This window comes from Carcharodon carcharias, chromosome 24 (genome assembly GCF_017639515.1).
Source record: "Carcharodon carcharias isolate sCarCar2 chromosome 24, sCarCar2.pri, whole genome shotgun sequence".
NCBI lineage: Eukaryota > Metazoa > Chordata > Chondrichthyes > Lamniformes > Lamnidae > Carcharodon > Carcharodon carcharias.
The window spans coordinates 11779870-11806147 of NC_054490.1; the positions used below are offsets into that span (position 1 = coordinate 11779870).

Genomic DNA, 26278 nt, shown 5'->3' on the forward strand with positions numbered 1-26278 from the left:
TCTGAATCTTCACAGCTGAATTGAACAATCTCCCTCTCTTAAGCGTGGTCACAGCTTACACCAGGACAACTGGTGGCTTACGTGCGCACAGCAGGATCCCAGAAACAGCCGCCACACAGTCAGCAACGTCACCTGCTCCCCTCTCGTGGTTTTGAGGTTAAATGTTGTCCCAGCAGATCAGGGGGACCCAGCCCAGTGAGCTTTCCTTTCAAATACTCCCTTGGGAACTGAACCTCCCCCTCCGACAGTGCGGCGCTCCCTCAGCACTGACCCTCCGACAGTGCAGCACTCCCTCAGTACTGACCCTCCGACAGTGCAGCACTCCCTCAGTACTGACCCTCCGACAGTGCGACACTCCCTCAGTACTGACCCTCTGACAGTGCAGCACTCCCTCAGTATTGACCCTCCGACAGTGCGACACTCCCTCAGTACTGACCCTCCGACAGTGCAGCACTCCCTCAGTACTGACCCTCTGACAGTGCAGCACTCCCTCAGTACTGACCCTCCGACAGCGCAGCGCTCCCTCAGTACTGACCCTCCGACAGTGCGGCGCTCCCTCAGCACTGACCCTCCAACAGTGCGGCGCTCCCTCAGTACTGACCCTCCGACAGTGCGGCGCTCCCTCAGTACTGACCCTCCGACAGTGCGGCGCTCCCTCAGTACTGACCCTCCGACAGTGCAGCACTCCCTCAGCACTGACCCTCCGACAGTGCGGCTCTCCCTCAGTAATGACCCTCCGACAGTGCGGCACTCCCTCAGCACTGACCCTCTGACAGCGCGGCACTCCCTCAGTACTGACCCTCCGACAGTGCGGCACTCCCTCAGTACTGACCCTCCGACAGTGCTGCACTCCCTCAGTACTGACCCTCTGACAGTGCGGCACTCCCTCAGCACTGACCCTCCGACAGTGCGGCGCTCCCTCAGTACTGACCCTCCAACAGTGCGGCACTCCCTCAGCACTGCACTTTGGTATCAGCCTTAAGTTATGAGCTGAAGCCTCTCTCATTCTTCTAAACTCCAATGGGTACAGGGCCCAACCTGCTCCATATATCCTCACAAGACAAACCCCCTTCACCCCAGGAACCAGCCCAGTGAACCTGCTCTGAATGGCTTCAATGTGAGTCTATCGATCCTTAAGTAAGGAGATAAAGATGAAGAGAGAAAGAGACACATACGAACATACGAATCGGAGCAGGAGTAAGGCCACTCGGCCCCTCGAGCTCTGCTCCCCCATTCAATAAGACCGTGGCTGATCTGAGTGTAACCTCAACCCCACATTCCCACTGACCCCCAATAACCTTTCACCCCCTTGTTAATCAAGGATCTAACTCGCTCAGCCTTAAAAATATTCAAAGTCTCTGCTTCCACCTCCTGTTGGGGAGGAGAGTTCCAAAGACTCGCCACCCTCTGAGAGAAAACGTTTCTCCTCATCTCTGTCTTAAATGGGTGACCCCCTTATTTTTAAACTGTGACCCTCCCCTCGTTCTATATTCTCCCACAAGAGGAAACACCCTCTCCACATCCACCCTGTCCAGACCCCTCAGGATCTTAAAGGTTTCAATCGAGTCGCCTCTCACTCTGCTAAACTCCAGCGGATACGAGCCTAACCTGTCCAGCCTATCCTCATAAGACAACCCACCCATTCCTGGGATTAGTCTGGTAAACCAGCCAGACAGAGAGTGAGATACGGAGGGAGAGATACGAAGAGGGAGACTAGGTTGTGATGGAGCAAGGGGCCACCAAGGGAGACAGAGAGAAGCAACAGGGAGGCCCAGAGGCAAGGGAGAGAGGAGAGAGAGAGAATGAGGGAGTCAGAGAGATGCAGGAAAAAAATGAGATACAGAGAGGGAGGGGCAGAATGAGAAAGAGAGACAGACAGACAGAGAGAGAGACAGTGTAATGAGGGTGTATTTTTTTTTAAGAAAGGGATACAATTTTTATGTCGTTTTTCTGGCTGGATTTTAGTAAAAGTGAACAGAGAACGGAGGTCTGCCAGCCACAATACAGAAACTTACATTCCACCCAAGCGGGATGAAAGGGAACAGATCCTTCAAACCTCTGGAAGTGCCAAAGACCAGTCCCCACCCCACCCCACCCCCCGCCCTGTCTCCTGTTGACTTTTACACGATCCTTACACTTTTCAACAGCTTCTGAGATGAGACATCAACATGCAGTTTCCCATTCCCAAAACAGACAGCTATGGAGGAATGGAATTCCTCTAGGATATACAGCCAGCAGGGACCTTAGGAACTGCTTCCCAAGCCAGAGAGATCAGTGACCGGTATCCTCTACTGAAAGGCTGCAAATAAACTGCCTGTCTCTCCCCCTCTCCCTCCATCTCCCTCTCTCCCTCTCTGTCTGTCTCTCACTCTCTGTCTGACTCTCACTCTCTGTCTGTCTCTCTGTCTGTCTCTCACTCTCTATCTGTCTCTCCCTCTCTGTCTGTCTCACCCTCTCCCTCAGTCTCCCCCTATCCCTCTGTCTCTCGCCCTCTCCCTCCATCTCCTTCTCCCTCCCTCTGTCTCCCTCCCTCCCTCTGTCTCCCTCTCTCCATCTGTCACCCTCTTTCACTCTGTCTCCCTCTCCCTCTGTCTCCCTTTCCCTCTGTCTCCCTCCCTCCCTCTGTCACCTTCTCTCCCTCTGTCTCCCTCTCCCTCTGTCTCCCTCTCTCTCTCTGTCTCCCTCTCCCTCTCTGTCTCCCTCTCTCCCCCTCTCCCTCTGTCTCCCTCTGTCTCCCTCTATCTCCCTCTTTTCCTGTCTCTCCCTCTCTCTCCCTCTGTCTCTCCCTCCCCCTCCTCCTTTCCCTCTCGCTCTCTCCCTCTCTCCCTCCCTCCCCTCTCCCTCTCTCTCCCTCTCTCTCTCTGTCTCCCTCTCCCTCTGTCTCCCTTCCTCTCCCTCTTTTCCAGTCTCTCTCCCTCTCCCTCCCTCTCTCTCCCTCTCTCCCTCTCCCTCTCTCTCCCACTCCCTCTCTCTCGAAAGTATTGTGCCCAAGTTTACAATGTGATCATTCTGAGAAAAGGAATCTACTGCAGACCAAGGTGTTTTGGGTATAAAGAGTGGAAATCTGCTGTCTGCCAATACACCCGTGTCGACAAGTGAGGAAAGTGGCCGGGATGTGGAAAGACCCCATCGCCACCAGCCAGAGGAGCGCTAACCGAATATTTCATAGCTCATCCGCTTCACAAACTGAAACAACCATGAAGCTTAACCTCTTAGTTTACCGGCTGTACCAGCGTGTGCAAGGTGGGGGGCCCAGGGAATGTGTCACCGTACGGACGGTGGGAGTTTCAATACACATCTCTTGTTCTTCCTACAGATTCACATTTTATAACCTGAAAGTGGATCGAGTGGGACTCCTGAGACAATCCTCTCTAAATTCACAAAAAACCCTGTCACAGTCAGTCTGGAGAAGGAGGACAAGGAGTAAATTTTAATCTCTCCTCATGTGGACATGACAACAGGCAGAGAGAAAGAGATGGAGAGGGATAGAAAGAGAGAGTGAGATGGGGGGAGATGGAAAGACAGAGAGAGAGAGAGGAAAAGTGAGATAGAGGGGGAGAGAAAGACAGAGAGAGAGAGGGAGAGATATGGGGAGGGATGGAGAGGGATAGAAAGAGAGAGAGGGGGAAATAGAGAGAGATAGAGGGAGAGGGGAGAGAGAGACGGGCAGAGAGAGAGAGAGAGACGGGGAGAGAGAGAGAGAGAGACGGGGAGAGACAGAGACAGGGAGAGATATACAGGGACAGAGAGAAACAGTGAGAGAAAAAGACAGAGAGAGACAGGGAGAGAGAGAAAGGGAGAGAGAGAGAGAGACAGGGAGAGAGACAGACAGGGAGAGAGACAGACAAAAAGTGAGAGAGATAGAGGGATGGAGAGGGAGAATGAAAGAGAGAGGAAGAGAGACACAGAGACAGAGTCAGGGAGAGAGGCACAGACAGGGAGAGCGAGACAGGAAGAGAGAAACAGATAGAGAGAGACAGGGAGAGAGTGACAGGGAGAGAGAGTGACAGGAAGAGAGACACAAAAAGTGAGAGAGATAGAGGGATGGAGAGGGAGAATAACAGAGAGAGGAAGAGAGACACAGAGACAGAGTCAAGGAGAGAGACACAGACAGGGAGAGTGAGACAGGAAGAGAGAGACAGAGAGAGAGAGAGACAGAAAGTGAGAGATAGAGATAGAAAGTGGGAGAGATAGAGGGATGGAGAGGGAGAATGACAGAGAGAGGAAGAGAGACACAGAGACAGAGACAGGTAGTTAGTGAAAAGGACTGTATTCTCTTAGTGATGGAGTGAGTGTACAGGAGTGTATTCTCTAAGTGATGGAGTGAGTGTACAGGACTGTAATCTCTTAGTGATGGAGTGAGTGTACAGGAATGTATTCTCTCAGTGATGGAGTGAGTGTACAGGAGTGTATTCTCTCAGTGATGGAGTGAATGTACAGGAGTGTATTCTCTCAGTGATGCAGTGAGTGTACAGGACAGTATTCCCTCAGTGATGGAGTGAGTGTACAGGACTGTATTCTCTCAGTGATGGAGTGAGTATACAGGACTGTATTCTCTAAGTGATGAAGTGAGTGTACTGGACTGTACTCTTTCAGTGATGGAGTGAGTGTACAGGACTGTATTCTCTCAGTGATGGAGTGAGTGTACAGGACTGTATTCTCTCAGTGATGGAGTGAATGTACAGGACTGTATTCTCTCAGTGATGGAGTGAATGTACAGGAGTGTATTCTCTCAGTGATGGAGTGAATGTACAGGACTGTATTCTCTCAGTGATGGAGTGAATGTACAGGAGTGTATTCTCTCAGTGGTGGAGTGAATGTACAGGAGTGTATTCTCTCAGTGATGGAGTGAATGTACAGGAGTGTATTCTCTCAGTGATGGAGTGAATGTACAGGACTGTATTCTCTCAGTGATGGAGTGAATGTACAGGTGTGTATTCTCTCAGTGATGGAGTGAATGTACAGGAGTGTATTCTCTCAGTGATGGAGTGAGTTTACAGGAGTGTATTCTCTCAGTGATGGAGTGAGTGTACAGGACTGTATTCTCTCAGTGATGGAGCCGTGTTTTCACTGACACTTCCAGGGATTCTCTTTCCTGGATCTCAATCCCAGAGTTTTTGGTTTCCGAGCTCCCTTGACCTACCTCCTGGATGATGAAGTTCTCCTGCAGGAATCTGGGTGGGATATTCCGAAGCTTCTCCAGGGTTTCCACCAGACCCTGACAGTCTTTCAGCTTTTCCGAAGTTCCCAGACTGACCTTCAGGAGGACCAGAGCCACTCGGAATATCACCTTCACTCCTGGAATATAACAGGGTTCGACGTGAACACTCACAGACTGACACTCAGCATCCCGGAGCCCAGACTCTGCACCCCTACCCTTCCCCATCTCGCTCTCTCCCGCCTGCTCCACCTCTCTCCCGTTCGCTCCACCTCTCTCCTGGCCTCCCTCCCGCTCCCTCCGCCTCTCTCCCGGCCTCTCTCCCACTCCCTCCGCCACTCTCCCGCTCCCTCCCCCTCTCTCCTTCTCCCTCCCTCTCTCCCGCTCGCTCCACCTCTCTCCCGGCCTCCCTCCCGCTCCCTCCGCCTCTCTCCCGGCCTCTCTCCCACTCCCTCCGCCACTCTCCCGCTCCCTCCCCCTCTCTCCCTCTCCCTCCCTCTCTCCCGCTCGCTCCACCTCTCTCCCGGCCTCTCTCCCACTCCCTCCGCCACTCTCCCACTCCCTCCCCCTCTCTCCCTCTCCCTCCCTCTCTCCCGCTCGCTCCACCTCTCTCCCGGTTCCTCCGCTTCTCCCGCTCCCTCCGCCTCTCTCCAGCCTGCTCCACTTCGCCCGCTCGCTCCGCCTCTCCCACTCCCTCCACCTCTCTCCCACAGGCTCCACCTCTCTCCCGCTCCCTCCGCCTCTCTCCTGCTCCCTCCCTCTCTCCTGCTCCCTCCCTCTCTCCTGCTCCCTCCCTCTCTCACGCTCCCTCCGCCTCTCTCCCGCTCCCTCCGACTCTCTCCCTCTCCCTCTGCCTCTCTCCATCTCCCTCTGCCTCTCCCTCACTCCCTCCGCCTCTCTCCCACTCCCTCCACCTCTCTCCCACTCCCTCCGCCTCTCTCCCTCTCCCTCTGCCTCTCTCCCTCTCCCTCTGCCTCTCTCCCTCTCCCTCCACCTCTCTCCCACTCCCTCCACCTCTCTCCCACTCCCTCCGCCTCTCTCCCTCTCCTCTGCCTCTCTCCCTCTCCCTCTGCCTCTCTCCCTCTCCCTCTGCCTCTCTCCCTCTCCCTCTGCCTCTCTCCCGCTCCCTCCGCCTCTCTCTCTCCCTCCACCTCTCTTCCTCTCCCTCCACCTCTCTCCTGCTCCCTCCCTCTCTCCCGCTCCCTCCGCCTCTCTCCCACCCTCTCCGCCCCTCTCACCCTGCCTCCGCTTCTCTCCCACTCCCTCCACCTCTCTCCTGCTCCCTCCCTCTCTCCCGCTCCCTCCGCATCTCTCCTGCTCCCTCCCTCTCTCCCGCTCCCTCCCTCTCTCCCGCTCCCTCCGCCTCTTTCTCTCTCCCTCCGCCTCTCTCCCACCCTCTCCGCCTCTCACCCTCTTCCTCCACCTCTCTCCTGCTCCCTACACCTCTCCCTCACTCCCTCCTCCTCTCTCCATCTCCCTCTGCCTCTCCCTCACTCCCTCCGCCTCTCTCCCACTCCCTCCACCTCTCTCCCACTCCCTCCGCCTCTCTCCCACTCCCTCCGCCTCTCTCCCTCTCCCTCTGCCTCTCTCCCACTCCCTCTGCCTCTCTCCCTCTCCCTCCACCTCTCTCCCACTCCCTCCACCTCTCTCCCACTCCCTCCGCCTCTCTCCCTCTCCCTCTGCCTCCTTCCCTCTCCCTCTGCCTCTCTCCCTCTCCCTCTGCCTCTCTCCCTCTCCCTCTGCCTCTCTCCCGCTCCCTCCGCCTCTCTCTCTCCCTCCACCTCTCTTCCTCTCCCTCCACCTCTCTCCTGCTCCCTCCCTCTCTCCCCGCTCCCTCCGCCTCTCTCCCACCCTCTCCGCCCCTCTCACCCTGCCTCCGCTTCTCTCCCACTCCCTCCACCTCTCTCCTGCTCCCTCCCTCTCTCCCGCTCCCTCCGCATCTCTCCTGCTCCCTCCCTCTCTCCCGCTCCCTCCCTCTCTCCCGCTCCCTCCGCCTCTTTCTCTCTCCCTCCGCCTCTCTCCCACCCTCTCCGCCTCTCTCCCCCTGCCTCCGCTTCTCTCCCGCTCCCTCCACCTCTCTCCCACCCTCTCCACCTCTCTCTCACTCCCTCCGCCTCTCTCCTGCTCCGTCCACATCTCTCCCACTCCCGTCCCTCTCTCACACTCCCTCCCCCACTCTCCCCCTCCCTCCGCCTCTCTCCCACCCTCTCCGCCTCTCTCCCACTCCCTCCGCCTCTCTCCCACTCCCTCCGCCTCTCTCCCGCTCCCTCCGCCTCTGTCCCACTACCTTCGCCTCTCTCCCACTACCTCCGGCTCTCTCCCGCTCCCTCCGCATCACTCCTGCTCCCTCCCTCTCTCCCGCTCCCTCCGCCTCTTTCTCTCTCCCTCCGCCTCTCTCCCACCCTCTCCGCCTCTCTCCCGCTCCCTCCACATCTCTCCCACCCTCTCCACCCCTCCCCCCCTGCCTCCGCTTCTCTCTCTCTCCCTCCACCTCTCTCCCACTCCCTCCGCCTCTCTCCCACTCCCTCCGCCTCTCTCCCACTCCCTCCGCCTCTCTCCCACTCCCTCCACCTCTCTCCCACTCCCTCCACCTCTCTCCCACTCCCTCCGCCTCTCTTCCTCTCTCTCCGCCTCTCTCCCACTCCCTCCGCCTCTCTCCCACTCCCTCCGCCTCTCTCCCACTCCCTCCACCTCTCTCCCACTCCCTCCGCCTCTCTCCCACTCCCTCCGCCTCTCTCCCGCTCCCTCCGCCTCTCTCCCACTACCTCCGGCTCTCTCCCGCTCCCTCCGCATCACTCCTGCTCCCTCCCTCTCTCCCGCTCCCTCCGCCTCTTTCTCTCTCCCTCCGCCTCTCTCCCACCCTCTCCGCCTCTCTCCCACTCCCTCCGCCTCTCTCCCACTCCCTCCGCCTCTCTCCATCTCCCTCCGCCTCTCTCCCACTCCCTCCGCCTCTCTCCCACTCCCTCCGCCTCTCACCCTCTTCCTCCACCTCTCTCCTGCTCCCTACACCTCTCCCTCACTCCCTCCTCCTCTCTCCATCTCCCTCTGCCTCTCCCTCACTCCCTCCGCCTCTCTCCCACTCCCTCCACCTCTCTCCCACTCCCTCCGCCTCTCTCCCACTCCCTCCGCCTCTCTCCCTCTCCCTCTGCCTCTCTCCCTCTCCCTCTGCCTCTCTCCCTCTCCCTCCACCTCTCTCCCTCTCCCTCTGCCTCTCTCCCTCTCCCTCTGCCTCTCTCCCTCTCCCTCTGCCTCTCTCCCTCTCCCTCTGCCTCTCTCCCGCTCCCTCCGCCTCTCTCTCTCCCTCCACCTCTCTTCCTCTCCCTCCACCTCTCTCCTGCTCCCACCCTCTCTCCCGCTCCCTCCGCCTCTCTCCCACCCTCTCCGCCCCTCTCCCCCTGCCTCCGCTTCTCTCCCACTCCCTCCACCTCTCTCCTGCTCCCTCCCTCTCTCCCGCTCCCTCCGCATCTCTCCTGCTCCCTCCCTCTCTCCCGCTCCCTCCCTCTCTCCCGCTCCCTCCGCCTCTTTCTCTCTCCCTCCGCCTCTCTCCCACCCTCTCCGCCTCTCTCCCGCTCCCTCCACATCTCTCCCACCCTCTCCACCCCTCCCCCCCTGCCTCCGCTTCTCTCTCTCTCCCTCCACCTCTCTCCCACTCCCTCCGCCTCTCTCCCACTCCCTCCGCCTCTCTCCCACTCCCTCCGCCTCTCTCCCACTCCCTCCACCTCTCTCCCACTCCCTCCGCCTCTCTCCCACTCCCTCCACCTCTCTCCCACTACCTCCGCCTCTCTCCCACTCCCTCCGCCTCTCTCCCACTCCCTCCGCCTCTCACCCTCTTCCTCCACCTCTCTCCTGCTCCCTACACCTCTCCCTCACTCCCTCCTCCTCTCTCCATCTCCCTCTGCCTCTCCCTCACTCCCTCCGCCTCTCTCCCACTCCCTCCACCTCTCTCCCACTCCCTCCGCCTCTCTCCCACTCCCTCCGCCTCTCTCCCTCTCCCTCTGCCTCTCTCCCACTCCCTCTGCCTCTCTCCCTCTCCCTCCACCTCTCTCCCACTCCCTCCGCCTCTCTCCCTCTCCCTCTGCCTCTCTCCCTCTCCCTCTGCCTCTCTCCCTCTCCCTCTGCCTCTCTCCCTCTCCCTCTGCCTCTCTCCCGCTCCCTCCGCCTCTCTCTCTCCCTCCACCTCTCTTCCTCTCCCTCCACCTCTCTCCTGCTCCCTCCCTCTCTCCCGCTCCCTCCGCCTCTCTCCCACCCTCTCCGCCCCTCTCACCCTGCCTCCGCTTCTCTCCCACTCCCTCCACCTCTCTCCTGCTCCCTCCATCTCTCCCGCTCCCTCCGCATCTCTCCTGCTCCCTCCCTCTCTCCCGCTCCCTCCCTCTCTCCCGCTCCCTCCGCCTCTTTCTCTCTCCCTCCGCCTCTCTCCCACCCTCTCCGCCTCTCTCCCCCTGCCTCCGCTTCTCTCCCGCTCCCTCCACCTCTCTCCCACCCTCTCCACCTCTCTCTCACTCCCTCCGCCTCTCTCCTGCTCCGTCCACATCTCTCCCACTCCGTCCCTCTCTCACACTCCCTCCCCCACTCTCCCCCTCCCTCCGCCTCTCTCCCACTCCCTCCACCTCTCTCCCACTCCCTCCGCCTCTCTCCCGCTCCCTCCGCCTCTGTCCCACTACCTTCGCCTCTCTCCCACTACCTCCGGCTCTCTCCCGCTCCCTCCGCATCACTCCTGCTCCCTCCCTCTCTCCCGCTCCCTCCGCCTCTTTCTATCTCCCTCCGCCTCTCTCCCACCCTCTCCGCCTCTCTCCCGCTCCCTCCACATCTCTCCCACCCTCTCCACCCCTCCCCCCCTGCCTCCGCTTCTCTCTCTCTCCCTCCACCTCTCTCCCACTCCCTCCACCTCTCTCCCACTCCCTCCGCCTCTCTCCCGCTCCCTCCGCCTCTCTCCCACTCCCTCCACCTCTCTCCCACTCCCTCCGCCTCTCTCCCACTCCCTCCGCCTCTCTCCCACTCCCTCCGCCTCTCTCCCGCTCCCTCCGCCTCTCTCCCACTCCCTCCACCTCTCTCCCACTCCCTCCGCCTCTCTCCCACTCCCTCCGCCTCTCTCCCGCTCCCTCCGCCTCTCTCCCACTACCTCCGGCTCTCTCCCGCTCCCTCCGCATCACTCCTGCTCCCTCCCTCTCTCCCGCTCCCTCCGCCTCTTTCTCTCTCCCTCCGCCTCTCTCCCACCCTCTCCGCCTCTCTCCATCTCCCTCCGCCTCTCTCCCACTCCCTCCGCCTCTCTCCATCTCCCTCCGCCTCTCTCCCACTCCCTCCGCCTCTCTCCCACTCCCTCCGCCTCTCACCCTCTTCCTCCACCTCTCTCCTGCTCCCTACACCTCTCCCTCACTCCCTCCTCCTCTCTCCATCTCCCTCTGCCTCTCCCTCACTCCCTCCGCCTCTCTCCCACTCCCTCCACCTCTCTCCCACTCCCTCCGCCTCTCTCCCACTCCCTCCGCCTCTCTCCCTCTCCCTCTGCCTCTCTCCCTCTCCCTCTGCCTCTCTCCCTCTCCCTCCACCTCTCTCGCTCTCCCTCTGCCTCTCTCCCTCTCCCTCTGCCTCTCTCCCTCTCCCTCTGCCTCTCTCCCTCTCCCTCTGCCTCTCTCCCGCTCCCTCCGCCTCTCTCTCTCCCTCCACCTCTCTTCCTCTCCCTCCGCCTCTCTCCCGCTCCCTCCGCCTCTCTCCCACCCTCTCCGCCCCTCTCCCCCTGCCTCCGCTTCTCTCCCACTCCCTCCACCTCTCTCCTGCTCCCTCCCTCTCTCCCGCTCCCTCCGCATCTCTCCTGCTCCCTCCCTCTCTCCCGCTCCCTCCCTCTCTCCCACTCCCTCCGCCTCTTTCTCTCTCCCTCCGCCTCTCTCCCACCCTCTCCGCCTCTCTCCCGCTCCCTCCACATCTCTCCCACCCTCTCCACCCCTCCCCCCCTGCCTCCGCTTCTCTCTCTCTCCCTCCACCTCTCTCCCGCTCCCTCTGCCTCTCTCCCACTCCCTCCGCCTCTCTCCCACTCCCTCCGCCTCTCTCCCGCTCCCTCCACCTCTCTCCCACTCCCTCCGCCTCTCTCCCACTCCCTCCACCTCTCTCCCACTCCCTCCGCCTCTCTTCCTCTCTCTCCGCCTCTCTCCCACTCCCTCCGCCTCTCTCCCACTCCCTCCGCCTCTCTCCCGCTCCCTCTGCCTCTCTCCATCTCCCTCCGCCTCTCTCCCACTCCCTCCGCCTCTCTCCCACTCCCTCCGCCTCTCACCCTCTTCCTCCACCTCTCTCCTGCTCCCTACACCTCTCCCTCACTCCCTCCTCCTCTCTCCATCTCCCTCTGCCTCTCCCTCACTCCCTCCGCCTCTCTCCCACTCCCTCCACCTCTCTCCCACTCCCTCCGCCTCTCTCCCACTCCCTCCGCCTCTCTCCCACTCCCTCCGCCTCTCTCCCACTCCCTCCACCTCTCTCCCACTCCCTCCGCCTCTCTCCCACTCCCTCTGCCTCTCTCCATCTCCCTCCGCCTCTCTCCCACTCCCTCCACCTCTCTCCCACTCCCTCCGCCTCTCACCCTCTTCCTCCACCTCTCTCCTGCTCCCTACACCTCTCCCTCACTCCCTCCTCCTCTCTCCATCTCCCTCTGCCTCTCCCTCACTCCCTCCGCCTCTCTCCCACTCCCTCCACCTCTCTCCCACTCCCTCCGCCTCTCTCCCACTCCCTCCGCCTCTCTCCCTCTCCCTCTGCCTCTCTCCCACTCCCTCTGCCTCTCTCCCTCTCCCTCCACCTCTCTCCCACTCCCTCCACCTCTCTCCCACTCCCTCCGCCTCTCTCCCTCTCCCTCTGCCTCTCTCCCTCTCCCTCTGCCTCTCTCCCTCTCCCTCTGCCTCTCTCCCTCTCCCTCTGCCTCTCTCCCCGCTCCCTCCCGCCTCTCTCTCTCCCTCCACCTCTCTTCCTCTCCCTCCACCTCTCTCCTGCTCCCTCCCTCTCTCCCGCTCCCTCCGCCTCTCTCCCACCCTCTCCGCCCCTCTCCCCCTGCCTCCGCTTCTCTCCCACTCCCTCCACCTCTCTCCTGCTCCCTCCCCTCTCTCCCGCTCCCTCCGCATCTCTCCTGCTCCCTCCCTCTCTCCCGCTCCCTCCCTCTCTCCCGCTCCCTCCGCCTCTTTCTCTCTCCCTCCGCCTCTCTCCCACCCTCTCCGCCTCTCTCCCCCTGCCTCCGCTTCTCTCCCGCTCCCTCCACCTCTCTCCCACCCTCTCCACCTCTCTCTCACTCCCTCCGCCTCTCTCCTGCTCCGTCCACATCTCTCCCACTCCGTCCCTCTCTCACACTCCCTCCCCCACTCTCCCCCTCCCTCCGCCTCTCTCCCACTCCCTCCGCCTCTCTCCCACTCCCTCCGCCTCTCTCCGCTCCCTCCGCCTCTGTCCCACTACCTTCGCCTCTCTCCCACTACCTCCGGCTCTCTCCCGCTCCCTCCGCATCACTCCTGCTCCCTCCCTCTCTCCCGCTCCCTCCGCCTCTTTCTCTCTCCCTCCGCCTCTCTCCCACCCTCTCCGCCTCTCTCCCGCTCCCTCCACATCTCTCCCACCCTCTCCACCCCTCCCCCCCTGCCTCCGCTTCTCTCTCTCTCCCTCCACCTCTCTCCCACTCCCTCCACCTCTCTCCCACTCCCTCCGCCTCTCTCCCACTCCCTCCGCCTCTCTCCCACTCCCTCCACCTCTCTCCCACTCCCTCCACCTCTCTCCACTCCCTCCGCCTCTCTTCCTCTCTCTCCGCCTCTCTCCCACTCCCTCCGCCTCTCTCCCACTCCCTCCGCCTCTCTCCCGCTCCCTCCGCCTCTCTCCCACTCCCTCCGCCTCTCTCCCACTCCCTCCGCCTCTCTCCCGCTCCCTCCGCCTCTCTCCCACTCCCTCCACCTCTCTCCCACTCCCTCCACCTCTCTCCCACTACCTCCGCCTCTCTCCCGCTCCCTCCGCCTCTCTCCCACTACCTCCGGCTCTCTCCCGCTCCCTCCGCATCACTCCTGCTCCTCCCTCTCTCCCGCTCCCTCCGCCTCTTTCTCTCTCCCTCCGCCTCTCTCCCACCCTCTCCGCCTCTCTCCCACTCCCTCCGCCTCTCTCCCACTCCCTCCGCCTCTCTCCATCTCCCTCCGCCTCTCTCCCACTCCCTCCGCCTCTCACCCTCTTCCTCCACCTCTCTCCTGCTCCCTACACCTCTCCCTCACTCCCTCCTCCTCTCTCCATCTCCCTCTGCCTCTCCCTCACTCCCTCCGCCTCTCTCCCACTCCCTCCACCTCTCTCCCACTCCCTCCGCCTCTCTCCCACTCCCTCCGCCTCTCTCCCTCTCCCTCTGCCTCTCTCCCTCTCCCTCTGCCTCTCTCCCTCTCCCTCTGCCTCTCTCCCCTCTCCCTCTGCCTCTCTCCCTCTCCCTCTGCCTCTCTCCCCTCTCCCTCTGCCTCTCTCCCCGCTCCCTCCGCCTCTCTCTCTCCCTCCACCTCTCTTCCTCTCCCTCCACCTCTCTCCTGCTCCCACCCTCTCTCCCGCTCCCTCCGCCTCTCTCCCACCCTCTCCGCCCCTCTCCCCCCTGCCTCCGCTTCTCTCCCACTCCCTCCACCTCTCTCCTGCTCCCTCCCTCTCTCCCGCTCCCTCCGCATCTCTCCTGCTCCCTCCCTCTCTCCCGCTCCCTCCCTCTCTCCCGCTCCCTCCGCCTCTTTCTCTCTCCCTCCGCCTCTCTCCCACCCTCTCGCCTCTCTCCCGCTCCCTCCACATCTCTCCCACCCTCTCCACCCCTCCCCCCCTGCCTCCGCTTCTCTCTCTCTCCCTCCACCTCTCTCCCGCTCCCTCTGCCTCTCTCCCACTCCCTCCGCCTCTCTCCCACTCCCTCCGCCTCTCTCCCACTCCCTCCGCCTCTCTCCCGCTCCCTCCACCTCTCTCCCACTCCCTCCGCCTCTCTCCCACTCCCTCCGCCTCTCTTCCTCTCTCTCCGCCTCTCTCCCACTCCCTCCGCCTCTCTCCCACTCCCTCCGCCTCTCTCCCACTCCCTCCGCCTCTCTCCCGCTCCCTCTGCCTCTCTCCATCTCCCTCCGCCTCTCTCCCACTCCCTCCGCCTCTCTCCCACTCCCTCCGCCTCTCACCCTCTTCCTCCACCTCTCTCCTGCTCCCTACACCTCTCCCTCACTCCCTCCTCCTCTCTCCATCTCCCTCTGCCTCTCCCTCACTCCCTCCGCCTCTCTCCCACTCCCTCCACCTCTCTCCCTCTCCCTCCGCCTCTCTCCCACTCCCTCCGCCTCTCTCCCACTCCCTCCGCCTCTCTCCCACTCCCTCCACCTCTCTCCCACTCCCTCCGCCTCTCTCCCACTCCCTCTGCCTCTCTCCATCTCCCTCCGCCTCTCTCCCACTCCGTCCGCCTCTCTCCCACTCCCTCCGCCTCTCACCCTCTTCCTCCACCTCTCTCCTGCTCCCTACACCTCTCCCTCACTCCCTCCTCCTCTCTCCATCTCCCTCTGCCTCTCCCTCACTCCCTCCGCCTCTCTCCCACTCCCTCCACCTCTCTCCCACTCCCTCCGCCTCTCTCCCACTCCCTCCGCCTCTCTCCCTCTCCCTCTGCCTCTCTCCCTCTCCCTCTGCCTCTCTCCCTCTCCCTCCACCTCTCTCCCTCTCCCTCTGCCTCTCTCCCTCTCCCTCTGCCTCTCTCCCGCTCCCTCCGCCTCTCTCTCTCCCTCCACCTCTCTTCCTCTCCCTCCACATCTCTCCTGCTCCCTCCCTCTCTCCCGCTCCCTCCGCCTCTCTCCCACCCTCTCCGCCCCTCTCCCCCTGCCTCCGCTTCTCTCCCACTCCCTCCACCTCTCTCCTGCTCCCTCCCTCTCTCCCGCTCCCTCCGCATCTCTCCTGCTCCCTCCCTCTCTCCCGCTCCCTCCCTCTCTCCCGCTCCCTCCGCCTCTTTCTCTCTCCCTCCGCCTCTCTCCCACCCTCTCCGCCTCTCTCCCCCTGCCTCCGCTTCTCTCCCGCTCCCTCCACCTCTCTCCCACCCTCTCCACCTCTCTCTCACTCCCTCCGCCTCTCTCCTGCTCCGTCCACATCTCTCCCACTCCGTCCCTCTCTCACACTCCCTCCCCCACTCTCCCCCTCCCTCCGCCTCTCTCCCACTCCCTCCACCTCTCTCCCCCTCCCTCCACCTCTCTCCCACTCCCTCCACCTCTCACCCTTTCCCTCCACCTCTCACTCACTCCCTCCGTCTCTCTCCATCACCCTCCACCTCTCTCCATCTCCCTCCACCTCTCTCCCGCTCCCTCCACCTTTCTCCATCTCCCTCCACCTCTCACCCTCTCCCTCCGCCTCTCACTCACTCCCTCCGTCTCTCTCCATCACCCTCCACCTCTCTCCCGCTCCCTCCACCTCTCACCATCTCCCTCCGCCTCTCTCTCCCCCTCCCTCCACCTCTCACCATCTCCCTCCCCCTCTCTCTCACCCTCTCCGCCTCTCTCCCACTCCCTCCACCTCTCTCTCGCTCTCTCCACCTTTCTCCCGCTCCCTCCGCCTCTCTTCCTCTCTCTCCGCCTCTCTCTCGCTCCCATCGCCTCTCTCCCACTCCCTCCGCCTCTCCCTCACTCCCTCCGCCTCTCTCCATCTCCCTCTGCCTCTCTCCATCTCCCTGTGCCTCTCTCCTGCTCCCTCCACCTCTCTCACGCTCCCTCCGCTTCTCTCCCGCTCCCTCCACCTCTCTTCCTCTCCCTCCACCTCTCTTCCTCTCCCTCTGCCTCTCTCCCTCTCCCTCTGCCTCTCTCCCGGTCCCTCCACCTCTCTTCCTCTCCCTCCGCCTCTCTCCCGCTCCCTCCGCCTCTCTCCCACCCTCTCCACCCCTCTCCCACTCCCTCCACCTCTCTCCCACCCTCTCCGCCTCTCTCCTGCTCCCTCCGCTGCTCTCCCACCCTCTCCACCCCTCTCCCACTCCCTCCACCTCTCTCGCACCCTCTCCTCCTCTCACTCGCTCCCTCCGCCTCTCTCCCCCTGCCTCCGCTTCTCTCCCACTCCCTCCACCTCTCTCCCACTCCCTCCACCTCTCTCCCACTCCCTCCACCTCTCTCCCACTCCCTCCACCTCTCTCCCCCTCCCTCTGCCTCTCTCCCATTCCCTCCACCTCTCACCCTCTCCCTCCACCTCTCTCCTGCTCCCTCCATCTCTCCCTCGCTCCCTCCGCCTCTCTCCCTCCATCTCTCACTCGCTCCCTCCATCTCTCTCCATCACCCTCCACCTCTCTCCATCTCCCTCCGCCTCTCTCCCGCTCCCTCCGCCTCTCTCCCACCGTCTCCGCCTCTCTTCCACTCCCTCCACCGCTCTCTCTCTCCCACCACCTCTCCCACTCCCTCCACCTTTCTCCCGCTCTCTCCACCTCTCACCCGCTCCCTCCACCTCTCTCCAGCTCCCTCCCCTCTCTCTCACCCTCTCCGCCTCTCTCCCACTCCCTCCTCCTCTCTTCCTATCTCTCCGCCTCTCGCTCACTCCCTCTGCCACTCTTTCGCTCCCTCCGCCTCTCTCTCGCTCCCTCCGCCTCTCTCCCACTCCCTCCACCTCTCAACATCTCCCTCCGCCTCTCTCTCTCTCTCCCTCCGCCTCTCTCCCCCTCCCTCCGCCTCTCACCATCTCCCTCCACCTCTCACCATCTCCCTCCGCCTCTCTCTCGCTCCCTCCGCCTCTCTCCCACTCCCTCCACCTCTCAACATCTCCCTCCACCTCTCTCTCTCTCTCCCTCCGCCTCTCTCCCCCTCCCTCCGCCTCTCACCATCTCCCTCCACCTCTCACCATCTCCCTCCGCCTCTCTCCATCTCCCTCCGCCTCTCTCCCCCTCCCTCCGCCTCTCACCATCTCCCTCCGCCTCTCTCCATCTCCATCCGCCTCTCTCCATCTCCCTCCGCCTCTCTCTCGCTCCCTCCGCCTCTCTCCCACTCCCTCCACCTCTCAACATCTCCCTCCGCCTCTCTCTCTCCCTCCGCCTCTCTCCCCCTCCCTCCGCCTCTCACCATCTCCCTCCACCTCTCACCATCTCCCTCCGCCTCTCTCCATCTCCCTCCGCCTCTCTCACCCTCCCTCCGCCTCTCACCATCTCCCTCCGCCTCTCTCCATCTCCATCCGCCTCTCTCCATCTCCCTCCGCCTCTCTCCCGCTCCCTCCGCCTCTCTCCCCCACCCTCCTCCTCTCTCCCGCCCCCTCCGCTTCTCTCCTGCTCCCTCTGCCTCTCTCGCTCCCTCCACCTCTCACCATCTCCCTCCACCTCTCTCCCTCTCCCTCTGCCTCTCTTTCCCGCTCCCTCCACCACTCTCTCCCACTCCCCCCACCTCTCTCCCACTCCCTCCATCTTTCCCTCCACCTCTCTCCCCTTCCCTCCACCTCTCTCCCTCTCTCTCTGCCTCTCTCCCACTCCCTCCGCCTCTCCCACACCCTCTGCCTCTCTCCCCCTCCCTCTGCCTCCACCATTCCCTCCGCCTCTCTCCCACTCCCTCCGCCTCTCTCCCACTCCCTCCCCTCTCCCCCTCCCTCCGCCTCTCCCCCACTCCCTCTGCCTCTCTCCCCTCCCTCTGCCTCCACCATTCCCTCTGCCTCTCTCCCACTCCCTCCGCCTTTCTTCCACTCCCTCCGCCTCTCTCCCCCTCCCTCCGCCTCTCTCCCTCTCCCTCCGCCTCTCTCCCTCTCCCTCTGCCTCTCTCCCACTCCCTCCACCTCTCTCCCTCGCCCTCCGCCTCTCTCCCGCTCCCTCCGCCTGTCTCTCACTCCTACCACCTCTCCCTCTCCCTCCGCCTCTCCCTCACTCCCTCCACCTCTCTCCCCCTCTCTCCGCCTCTCTCCCCCTCCCTCTGCCTTTCTCCTGCTCCCTCCACCTCTCTCCCGCTCCCACCAACTCTGCCTCTCCATCTGACTCTCTCCCCCTCCCTCTGCCTTTCTCCTGCTCCCTCCGCCTCTCTCTCACTCCCTCCGCCTCTCTCTCACTCCCTCCAACTCTCTCCCCCTCCCTCTGCCTTTCTCCCGCTCCCTCTGCCTTTCTCCCGCACCCTCCGCCTCTCTCTCACTCCCTCTGCCTCTCTCCCTCTCCCTCCATCTCTCCCTCGCTCCCTCCACCTCTCTCCATCTACCTCCACCTCTCTCCCACTCCCTGTGCCTCTCTCCTGCTCCCTCCGCCTCTCTCACGCTTCCTCTGCCTCTCTCACGCTTCCTCTGCCTCTCTCCCGGTCCCTCCACCTCTCTTCCTCTCCCTCCGCCTCTCTCCCTCTCCCTCCGCCGTTCTCCTGCTCCCTCCACCTCTCTCCTGGTCCCTCCACCTCTCTTCCTCTCCCTCCGCCTCTCTCTCTCTCCCTCCACCTCTCTCCATCTCCCTCCACCTCTCACCATCTCCCTCCGCCTCTCGCCCGCTCCCTCCACCTCTCACCATCTCCCTCCGCCTCTCACCATCTCCCTCCGCCTCTCTCCATCTCCCTCCACCTCTCTCCATCTCCCTCCACCTCTCTCCATCTCCCTCCACCTCTCTCCCGCCCCCTCCGCTTCTCTCCTGCTCTGTCTGCCTCTCTCGCTCCCTCCACCTCTCACCATCTCCCTCCACCTCTCTCCCTCTCCATCTGCCTCTCTTTCCCGTTCACTCCACCACTCTCTCCCCCTCCCTCCGCCTCTCCCCCACTCCCTCAACCTCTCTCCCACTCCCTCCACCTCTCTCTCCACCTCTCTCCCTCTTCCTCCACCTCTTTCCCCCTCCCTCCACCTCTCTCCCACTCCCTCCGCCTCTCCCACTTCCTCTGCCTCTCTCTCCGCCACTCTCCATCTCCCTCTGCCTCTCTCCCCCTCCCTCCGCCTCCACCATTCCCTCCACCTCTCTCCCACTCCCTCCGCCTCTCTCCCCCTCCCTCCACCTCTCTCTCACTCCCTCCACCTCTCCCATTCCCTCCACCTCTCTCCCCTCCCTCCGCCTCTCTCCCCCTCCCTCCACCTCTCTCTCACTCACTCCACCTCTCCCATTCCCTCCACCTCTCTCCCCTCCCTCCGCCTCTCTCCCACTCCCTCCACCTCTCCCATTCCCTCCACCTCTCTCACCTCCCTCCGCCTCTCTCCCACTCCCTCCACCTCTCCCTTTCCCTCCACCTCTCTCCCTCTCCCTCCACCTCTCTGCCCCTCCCTCCACCTCTCCCATTCCCTCCACCTCTCTCCCCTCCCTCCGCCTCTCTCCCACTCCCTCCACCTCTCCCTCTCCCTCCACCTCTCTCCCTCTCCCTCCACCTCTCTGCCCCTCCCTCCACCTCTCTCCCTCTCCCTCTGCCTCTCTACCCCTCCCTCCACCTCTCTCCCCCTCCCTCCACCTCTCTCCCACTCCCTCCGCCTCTCTCCCGCTCCCTCCACCTCTCTCCCACTCCCTCTGCCTCTCTCTCACTCCTACCACCTCTCCCTCTCCCTCCACCTCTCCCTCAATCCCTCCACCTCTCTCCCCCTCTCTCCACCTCTCTCCCCCTCCCTCTGCCATTCTCCTGCTCCCTCCGCCTCTCTCTCGCTCTCTCCGACTCTCTCCCGCTCCCTCCACCTCTCTCCCTCTCCCTCCACCTCTCTCCCACTCCCTCCACCTCTCTCCCACTCCCTCCAACTCTGCCTCTCCCTCCGACTCTCTCCCGCTCCCTCTGCCTTTCTCCTGCTCCCTCCGCCTCTTTCCTGGCCTCTCTCCACCTTTCTCCCGCTCCCTCCGCCTCTCTCTCACTCCTACCGCCTCTCCCTCTCCCTCTGCCTCTCTATCACTCCCACCGACTCTCTCCCCCTCCCTCTGCCTTTCTCCCGCTCTCTCCGCCTCTCTCTTGCTCCCTCCACCTCTCTCTCGCTCCCTCCGCCTCTCTCACTCCCTCTGACTCTCTCTCGCTCTCTCCTGGTACGTCCACCTCTCTCTTGCTCCCTCCGCCTCTCTCTCGCTCCCTCCACCTCTCTCTCACTCCCTCTCTTTCTCGCTCTCTCCCGCTATGTCCGCCTCTCTCTCGCTCCCTCCACCTCTCTCTCACTCCCTCTGCCACTCTTTCACTCCCTCCGCCTCTCTCTCGCTCCCTCCGCCTCTCTCACACTCCCTCCACCTCTCTCTCACTCCCTCTCTTTCTCGCTCTCTCCCGCTACGTCCACCTCTCTCTCGCTCCCTCCACCTCTCTTACACTCCCTCCGCCTCTCTCCTGCTCCCTCTGCCTCTCTCTCACTCCCTCTGCCTCTCTCCTGCTCCCTCTGCCTCTCTCCCATTCCCTCTGCCTCTCTCCTGCTCCCTCTGCCTCTCCCTCTGCCTCTCTCTCGCTCCCTCTGCCTCTCTCTCTCACTCCCTCCGCCTCTCTCCCGCTCCCTCCGCCTCTCTCCCGCTCCCTCCGCCTTTCCCTCCGCCTCTCTCTCACTCCCTCTGCCTCTCCCTCCACCTCTCTCCCGCTCCCTCCGCCTCTCTCTCACTCCCTCCGCCTCTCTCTCACTCCCTCCGTCTCTCTCTCTCTCTCGCTCTCTCTGCCTCCATCCCTCTCTCTCACTCTCTCCGCCTCTCTCTCCACCTCGCTCTCTCTTCCCTGCCTCCCCACATCTCTCCCCCTCCTTCAAATCTGTCTTTTTCTCTGTCTTTCTCTCACTTCCTCTGTCTTTCTTTGTATTTCTCCTCTCACTCTCCCCACTCTATCTCTCTCACCCCCATGCGCTTCTCTCTATCTCTCTCCCCCTTTTTCTCTCTCTGCTTGTGTCCACCTCTTCCTTTACTCCTTCTCTCTTCCATTGATCTCTCTCTTTCCCCCTCTTTCTCTCTCCCCCTAGTCTGTCCCCTCCCTCTATCCCCCTCTATTTCACTCTGATTCCCTCCATCTTGCTCTCTCTCATCTGGCCCTCTCACCTTCACTGAAGAACATATCCCACACTCGCAACACTGTAGCCCAGGGCAGAGTGCGGGAGAAGAGACACATGAACCATTCCGTCATGTAGAGTAGGGGGTCAACCTGGTGTTTCTTCAAGTGTTTGTATGCCACAGCACTGACCTTCCTCAGCAGACTAAACAGGACCTGCCCATCAAGCTGCACTGCCTCCTGGCCAGGAACAAAACATACAGCAATCAGGGGGGGCAGTTCCAACAGAGCAGGAATAGCGATCACAGCACAGGGCGAGCATCATGATAGAGAGAGAGAGAGAATAGTGATCACTATGCAGGTGAACAGCCTGAGAGAGGGGGAATAGAAACTACAGTGCAGGGGAGCAGCATGAGAGAGAGGGAATAGTGATCACAGCACAGGAAAAACAGTACAAGGGCAACCAGCACAAGAGTGGGAGAGGGAATAGCGGTCACAACACAGGGGAAGCAGCCAAGAAAGAGTGCACAGCAATCATAAGCACAGGGATGAAGGAGAGAAGCCTGTGAAAGAGGAAAAGCTAATCACAGTACAGGGTAGTGTTGGCAAAGCACAAGAGAGAGGAAAGAGCGAACACAATGCAGGGCGAGCATCATGAGAGAGGAAGAAACTATCTTAGCACAGGGGGAGCAGCTCAAAAGAGGGGAAAGATCGATCACAGCACAGGGGGAGCAGCTCAAAAGAGAGGGTAGGATGATCTCGGCCCAGGGGGAATAGCACAAGAGAGGGAAAATGATCTCAGCACGGAGGTAGCAGCTCAAAAGAGAGAGGGAAGAGAGATCCCCAGTGCAGAGGTAGCAGTTTGAGAAGGAGGAAAGAGCAATCACAGTGCAGGGAGTGCCAATAATACTCACCAGGCCTTGGCTGTAATAACCCGGGACGTAGAGTTCACAGATTTGAACTAGGCACCAGAAAGCATCCTGTGAGAGGCAGGGATGAGAAAGGGGGCACCTTATTGAGCTGGCGCAATACACTGGGGCAGATCAGAGCCCCTCCTCTATCCAACCGCAATCACCTGCTCATGATTCTACTATCTTTAAACCGCGCCCCTGCCAACAAGGTAGGCCTATTCCCTTGGAGACCGATGGCTAGCTTGGAATCCCAACTAAAGGCAAGTTCTAGTTACAAAGGAACTTAGCTTCCACAGTGAATCTAGGCTGGATCCTCATATACCAGCTCCACCCACTACCTCCCCTTCCCCCAGGAGTCCCTGACCTATCAAAACTCATCTTCGGACGGGACATACATCGAGGGTACGCCGGAACCGAACTAACATCTCCTGAAGGAGAGTCACACGGACTCGAAACGCTCACTCTCTCTGTCCCTCTCTCCACAGAGGCCAAGTTTATCCAGAGTCTTCTGTTCTTGTTCCTAACCTCCCTTAAACTTTCCCGCTACCAGCCCTTAGGAGCCTAACTCAGACTCCCCAGCCAGAGAGATGAGTCACGTGTGTAGAGCGGGTCGTCGAGATAGTACAGGCTTGCGACCACAAACCCCTCGTGTGCTTGACTAACACACGTTTCTGACTGTAACCAACGAGAGACGATCGCTGACACACAAAGGTAAAATTAATCTTGGCACACTGATAGTGTCACAAAAATTTGCTTATATTTTTACATCCTCCTCAGTCAGAAATTCTTAGACCATCAAACAAATATTGATTAACAAAGGTGGTGCGCACAATCCAACAGGGGAGACAGGGTAATTTGATAAGGTGGATTCAAAATCGGCTCAGTTCTAGGAGACAGAAGGTGATGACAGAAGGATGCTTCAGTGACTGGAAGCCAGTGTCCAGTGGCATATCACAGGGATCTGTGCTGGGTCCCCTGTTATTTGTCATTTATATAAACGACATAGATGACTATGTGGGGGGAGGATTAGTAAGTTTGCGGATGACACAAAGATTGGCCGGGTGGTTAACAGTGAGGTTGTGTGCCTTGGGCTACAGGAAGATATAGATCAGATGGTTAAATGGGCAGATAAATGGCAGATGGAATTTAACCCTGAAAAGTGTGAGGTGATACACTTTGGAAGGAGTAATTTGACAAGGAAGTATTCAATGAATGACATGACACTAGGAAGTTCTGAGGAACAAAGGGACATTGGCGTGTGTGTCCATAGATCTCTGAAGGCAGAGGGGCATGTTAGTGGGGTGGTGAAAAAGGCATATGGGACACTTGCCTTTATCAATCGAGGCATAGATTACAAAAGTAGTGACGTCATGTTGGAGTTGTACAGAACCTTGGTGAGGCCACAGCTGGAGTACTGTGTGCAGTTCTGGTCACCACATTATAGGAAGGATGTGATTGCACTGGAGGGGGTGCAGAGGAGATTCACCAGGATGTTGCCTGGGATGAAACATTTAAGTTATGAAGAGAGGTTGGATAGACTTAGGTTGTTTTCGTTGGAGCAGAGAAGACTGAGGGGCGACCTGATTGAGGTGTACAAGATTATGAGGGGCACGGACAGGGTGGATAGGGAGCAGCTGTTCCCCTTTAGTTGAAGGGTCAGTCACAAGGGGGCATAAGTTCAAGGTGAGGGGCAGGAGGTTTAGGGGGGGAGGTGAGGAGAAGCTTTTTTACCCAGAGGGCGGTGAGAGTCTGGAATGTGCTGCCTGGGAGGGTGGTGGAGGCGGGTTAGCCTCACATCCTTTAAAAAGTACCTGGATGAGCACTTGGCACATCATAACATTCAAGGCTATGGGGCCAAGTGCTGGTAAATGGGGTTAGGGAGGTAGGTCAGGTGTTTCTCACGTGTCGGTGCAGACTCGATGGGCCGAAGGGCCTCTTCTGCACCGTGGGGTTCTGCGATTTTACGATATCTGCTGGGAGGCGCCACTTTAAACAATATTCAGCCGGGGCCAGAGAAAGAGTTTCACTGTTTATTGTGGTTCACAAGAAAACAGGTTTCTTATCAAATCTGAGACTAACCTCGAGCCAGCTTCTAAAAGTCAGAGGAAGTAGAGAGATAGCAGAGCCGCTTCCCACTCTCAATGGCCGAAGGCCCTATCGTTTAACGTGAGACATATCAGCAACAACTTAATGTAGCAGCCACGTTTCGAACCTTGGAAATGTCCGGATGCTGTTTCGAATTATGTTTGCCAGTTAATGCTAATGGGCAAATAACTCTTTAACCCTTTAGATCCCCACTCAAATGTGAATGTTTGGTAACACACCCACTCCCCTGCCCCATCCCTCCATTACCACCCACTCTCCCCCTCCCCCATCCCTCCATTACTACACACTCTCCCCCTCCCCTATCCCTCCATCACCACCCACCTTTTCCCCATATCCCTCACTCCAATGCATCCACGTTGTGGGCTTCATTGGTTGGGCCAGCATTTATTGCTCATCCCTAACTGCCCCCTTGAGAAGGTGGTGGGTGAGCTGCCTTCTTGAGCCGCTGCAGTCCCCATGTGATGTAGGTACACACACAGCGCTGTTAGGGAGGGAATTCCAGGATTTTGACCCAGCGACAGTGAAGGAACGGCCGATATATTCCCAAGTCGGGATGGTGAGTGGCTCGGAGGGGAACTTCCAGGTGGTGGGTGTTCCCCATGTGTCTGCTGCCCTTGTCCTTCTAGATGGTAGAGGTGGTGGGTTTGGAAGGTGCTGTTGAAGGAGCCTTGGTGAGTTGCTGCAGTGCATCTTGTAGATGGTACACATACTGCTGCTACTGTGCGTCGGTGGTGGAGGGAGTGAACGTTTGTGGGGGGGGTGTGAATGCTTGTGGGGGGGGAGTGAATGTTTGTTGGGGGAGAGGGAATGTTTGAGGTGGGGGTGGGGGGGAGTGTATGTTTGCAGGGGGGAGCAAATGTTTAGTGAGGGGAGGGAATATTTCACCTTTCTCATCATCTTATATCCAATTCCGGCCTCTTGACTATTCCCCCGATCCCCCATCGCTCTGCCATTGGCGGCTGTGCCTTCAGCTGCCTGGGGCCCCGAGCTCTGGAATTCCCTCCCTAAATCCCTCTGTAGCTCCGAGAAATACCTCCCTCTTACCTCCGCTGGCATCTGCATCAGTAGGACAGCAGCAACAGGGCCCTGGGCCTGGCAATAGCCTTCATCGCATTTGTAAACAGTGTATGCTTTCAGGATGTTGTACAGATCCTTCTGTCTGCGAGGAACAGAGAGTTAATTTAGAGTGACTAAGAACACGGGAAGGCCATTCAGCCCCCCTCCTCGAGCCTGTTACACAGGAACAGGAGGAGGCCCCATTCAGCCCCCCTCCTCGAGCCTGTTACACAGGAACAGGAGGAGGCCCCATTCAGCCCCCCTCCTCGAGCCTGTTACACAGGAACAGGAGGAGGCCCCATTCAGCCCCCCTCCTCGAGCCTGTTACACAGGAACAGGAGGAGGCCCCATTCAGCCCCCCTCCTCGAGCCTGTTACACAGGAACAGGAGGAGGCCCCATTCAGCCCCTCGTAAGCCTGTTGCACAGGGATGGTAGGAGGCCATTCAGCCCCTCTTGGGCCTGTTGGGCAGCAGCAGGGTTGGGGGGGAGGCCATTCAGCCCCTCCAAGAGTCTAGAAACACAAGAACAGAGGGAAGCCCTCAAGGGATATCCTGGCGATGGGAAGCTCGATCGTCCACGGCTCTCACCCAGTCCCTTCGCGTGAAAGAAACATCTCGTGGAAGGGGAATTGTCTGTGTAGATCCTTCTCGATCGCATCCAACCAATGTCTCTCACCCGGCTCCTGGTGCAGCTGCTGCAAGACACAGTCGGGGCAAAGCAAAGGTCAAGAAAAGACAAACTGCATTGAAATAGCGCCTATTTCGGGGGAAGACAGCCCACGGTGCTCCGCACGGCGCAATTCAGGCCAGGTCATTGACAAGGATCCCAGGAACGATGGGGATGAGGTCAGCGGGCTGCTGCGTCACAACCCAGCTCCCGCTTTAAAGCTAACCCTTCACTCCAACTACTCCCGTCCACAGAAACCCTCCTCCTCCGCAGGAAGGCGAGCAAGGGCCCTTCCCCAGGCCCAAGGCTGAGCCAGATCCACGGAGGGAAATATTAGGGAGATAGGCGACACCAAAGATCGGGATAAGGGGAGAGGGAGGGGGGTGGGTATTAAAGAGAACCTGAAAGGAGCAGAGAGAGAGACACACACAAAGAGAGAGAGGGTAAATGAGAGAGAGAAAGAGAGAGCCAGAGAGAGACAGAGAGAGAGAAAGAGAGAGAAAGACAGGGAGAGAGACAGAGAGAGAGAGAGACAGAGAGACACACACACAGATAGAAAGAGAGAGAAAGACAGGGAGAG

At 60.4% G+C, this 26278-nt stretch overlaps 1 protein-coding gene across 1 annotated transcript in view; it reads right to left on the minus strand.

Annotated features, from left to right (window-relative positions):
- Positions 1–3325: 3325 nt before the first annotated feature.
- Positions 3326–26278, minus strand: part of LOC121269341 (TBC1 domain family member 10A-like) — a 223649-nt gene continuing 200696 nt past the window's right edge. Inside the window, exons 5-10 of the mRNA XM_041173892.1 lie at positions 25620–25726; positions 25020–25134; positions 21873–21938; positions 21009–21198; positions 5144–5298; positions 3326–3403 (exon numbers count right to left, since the gene is read on the minus strand). Of these exons, the coding sequence (XP_041029826.1) occupies positions 3326–3403; positions 5144–5298; positions 21009–21198; positions 21873–21938; positions 25020–25134; positions 25620–25726 (711 nt within the window). The remainder of the gene's footprint in view (positions 3404–5143; positions 5299–21008; positions 21199–21872; positions 21939–25019; positions 25135–25619; positions 25727–26278) is intronic.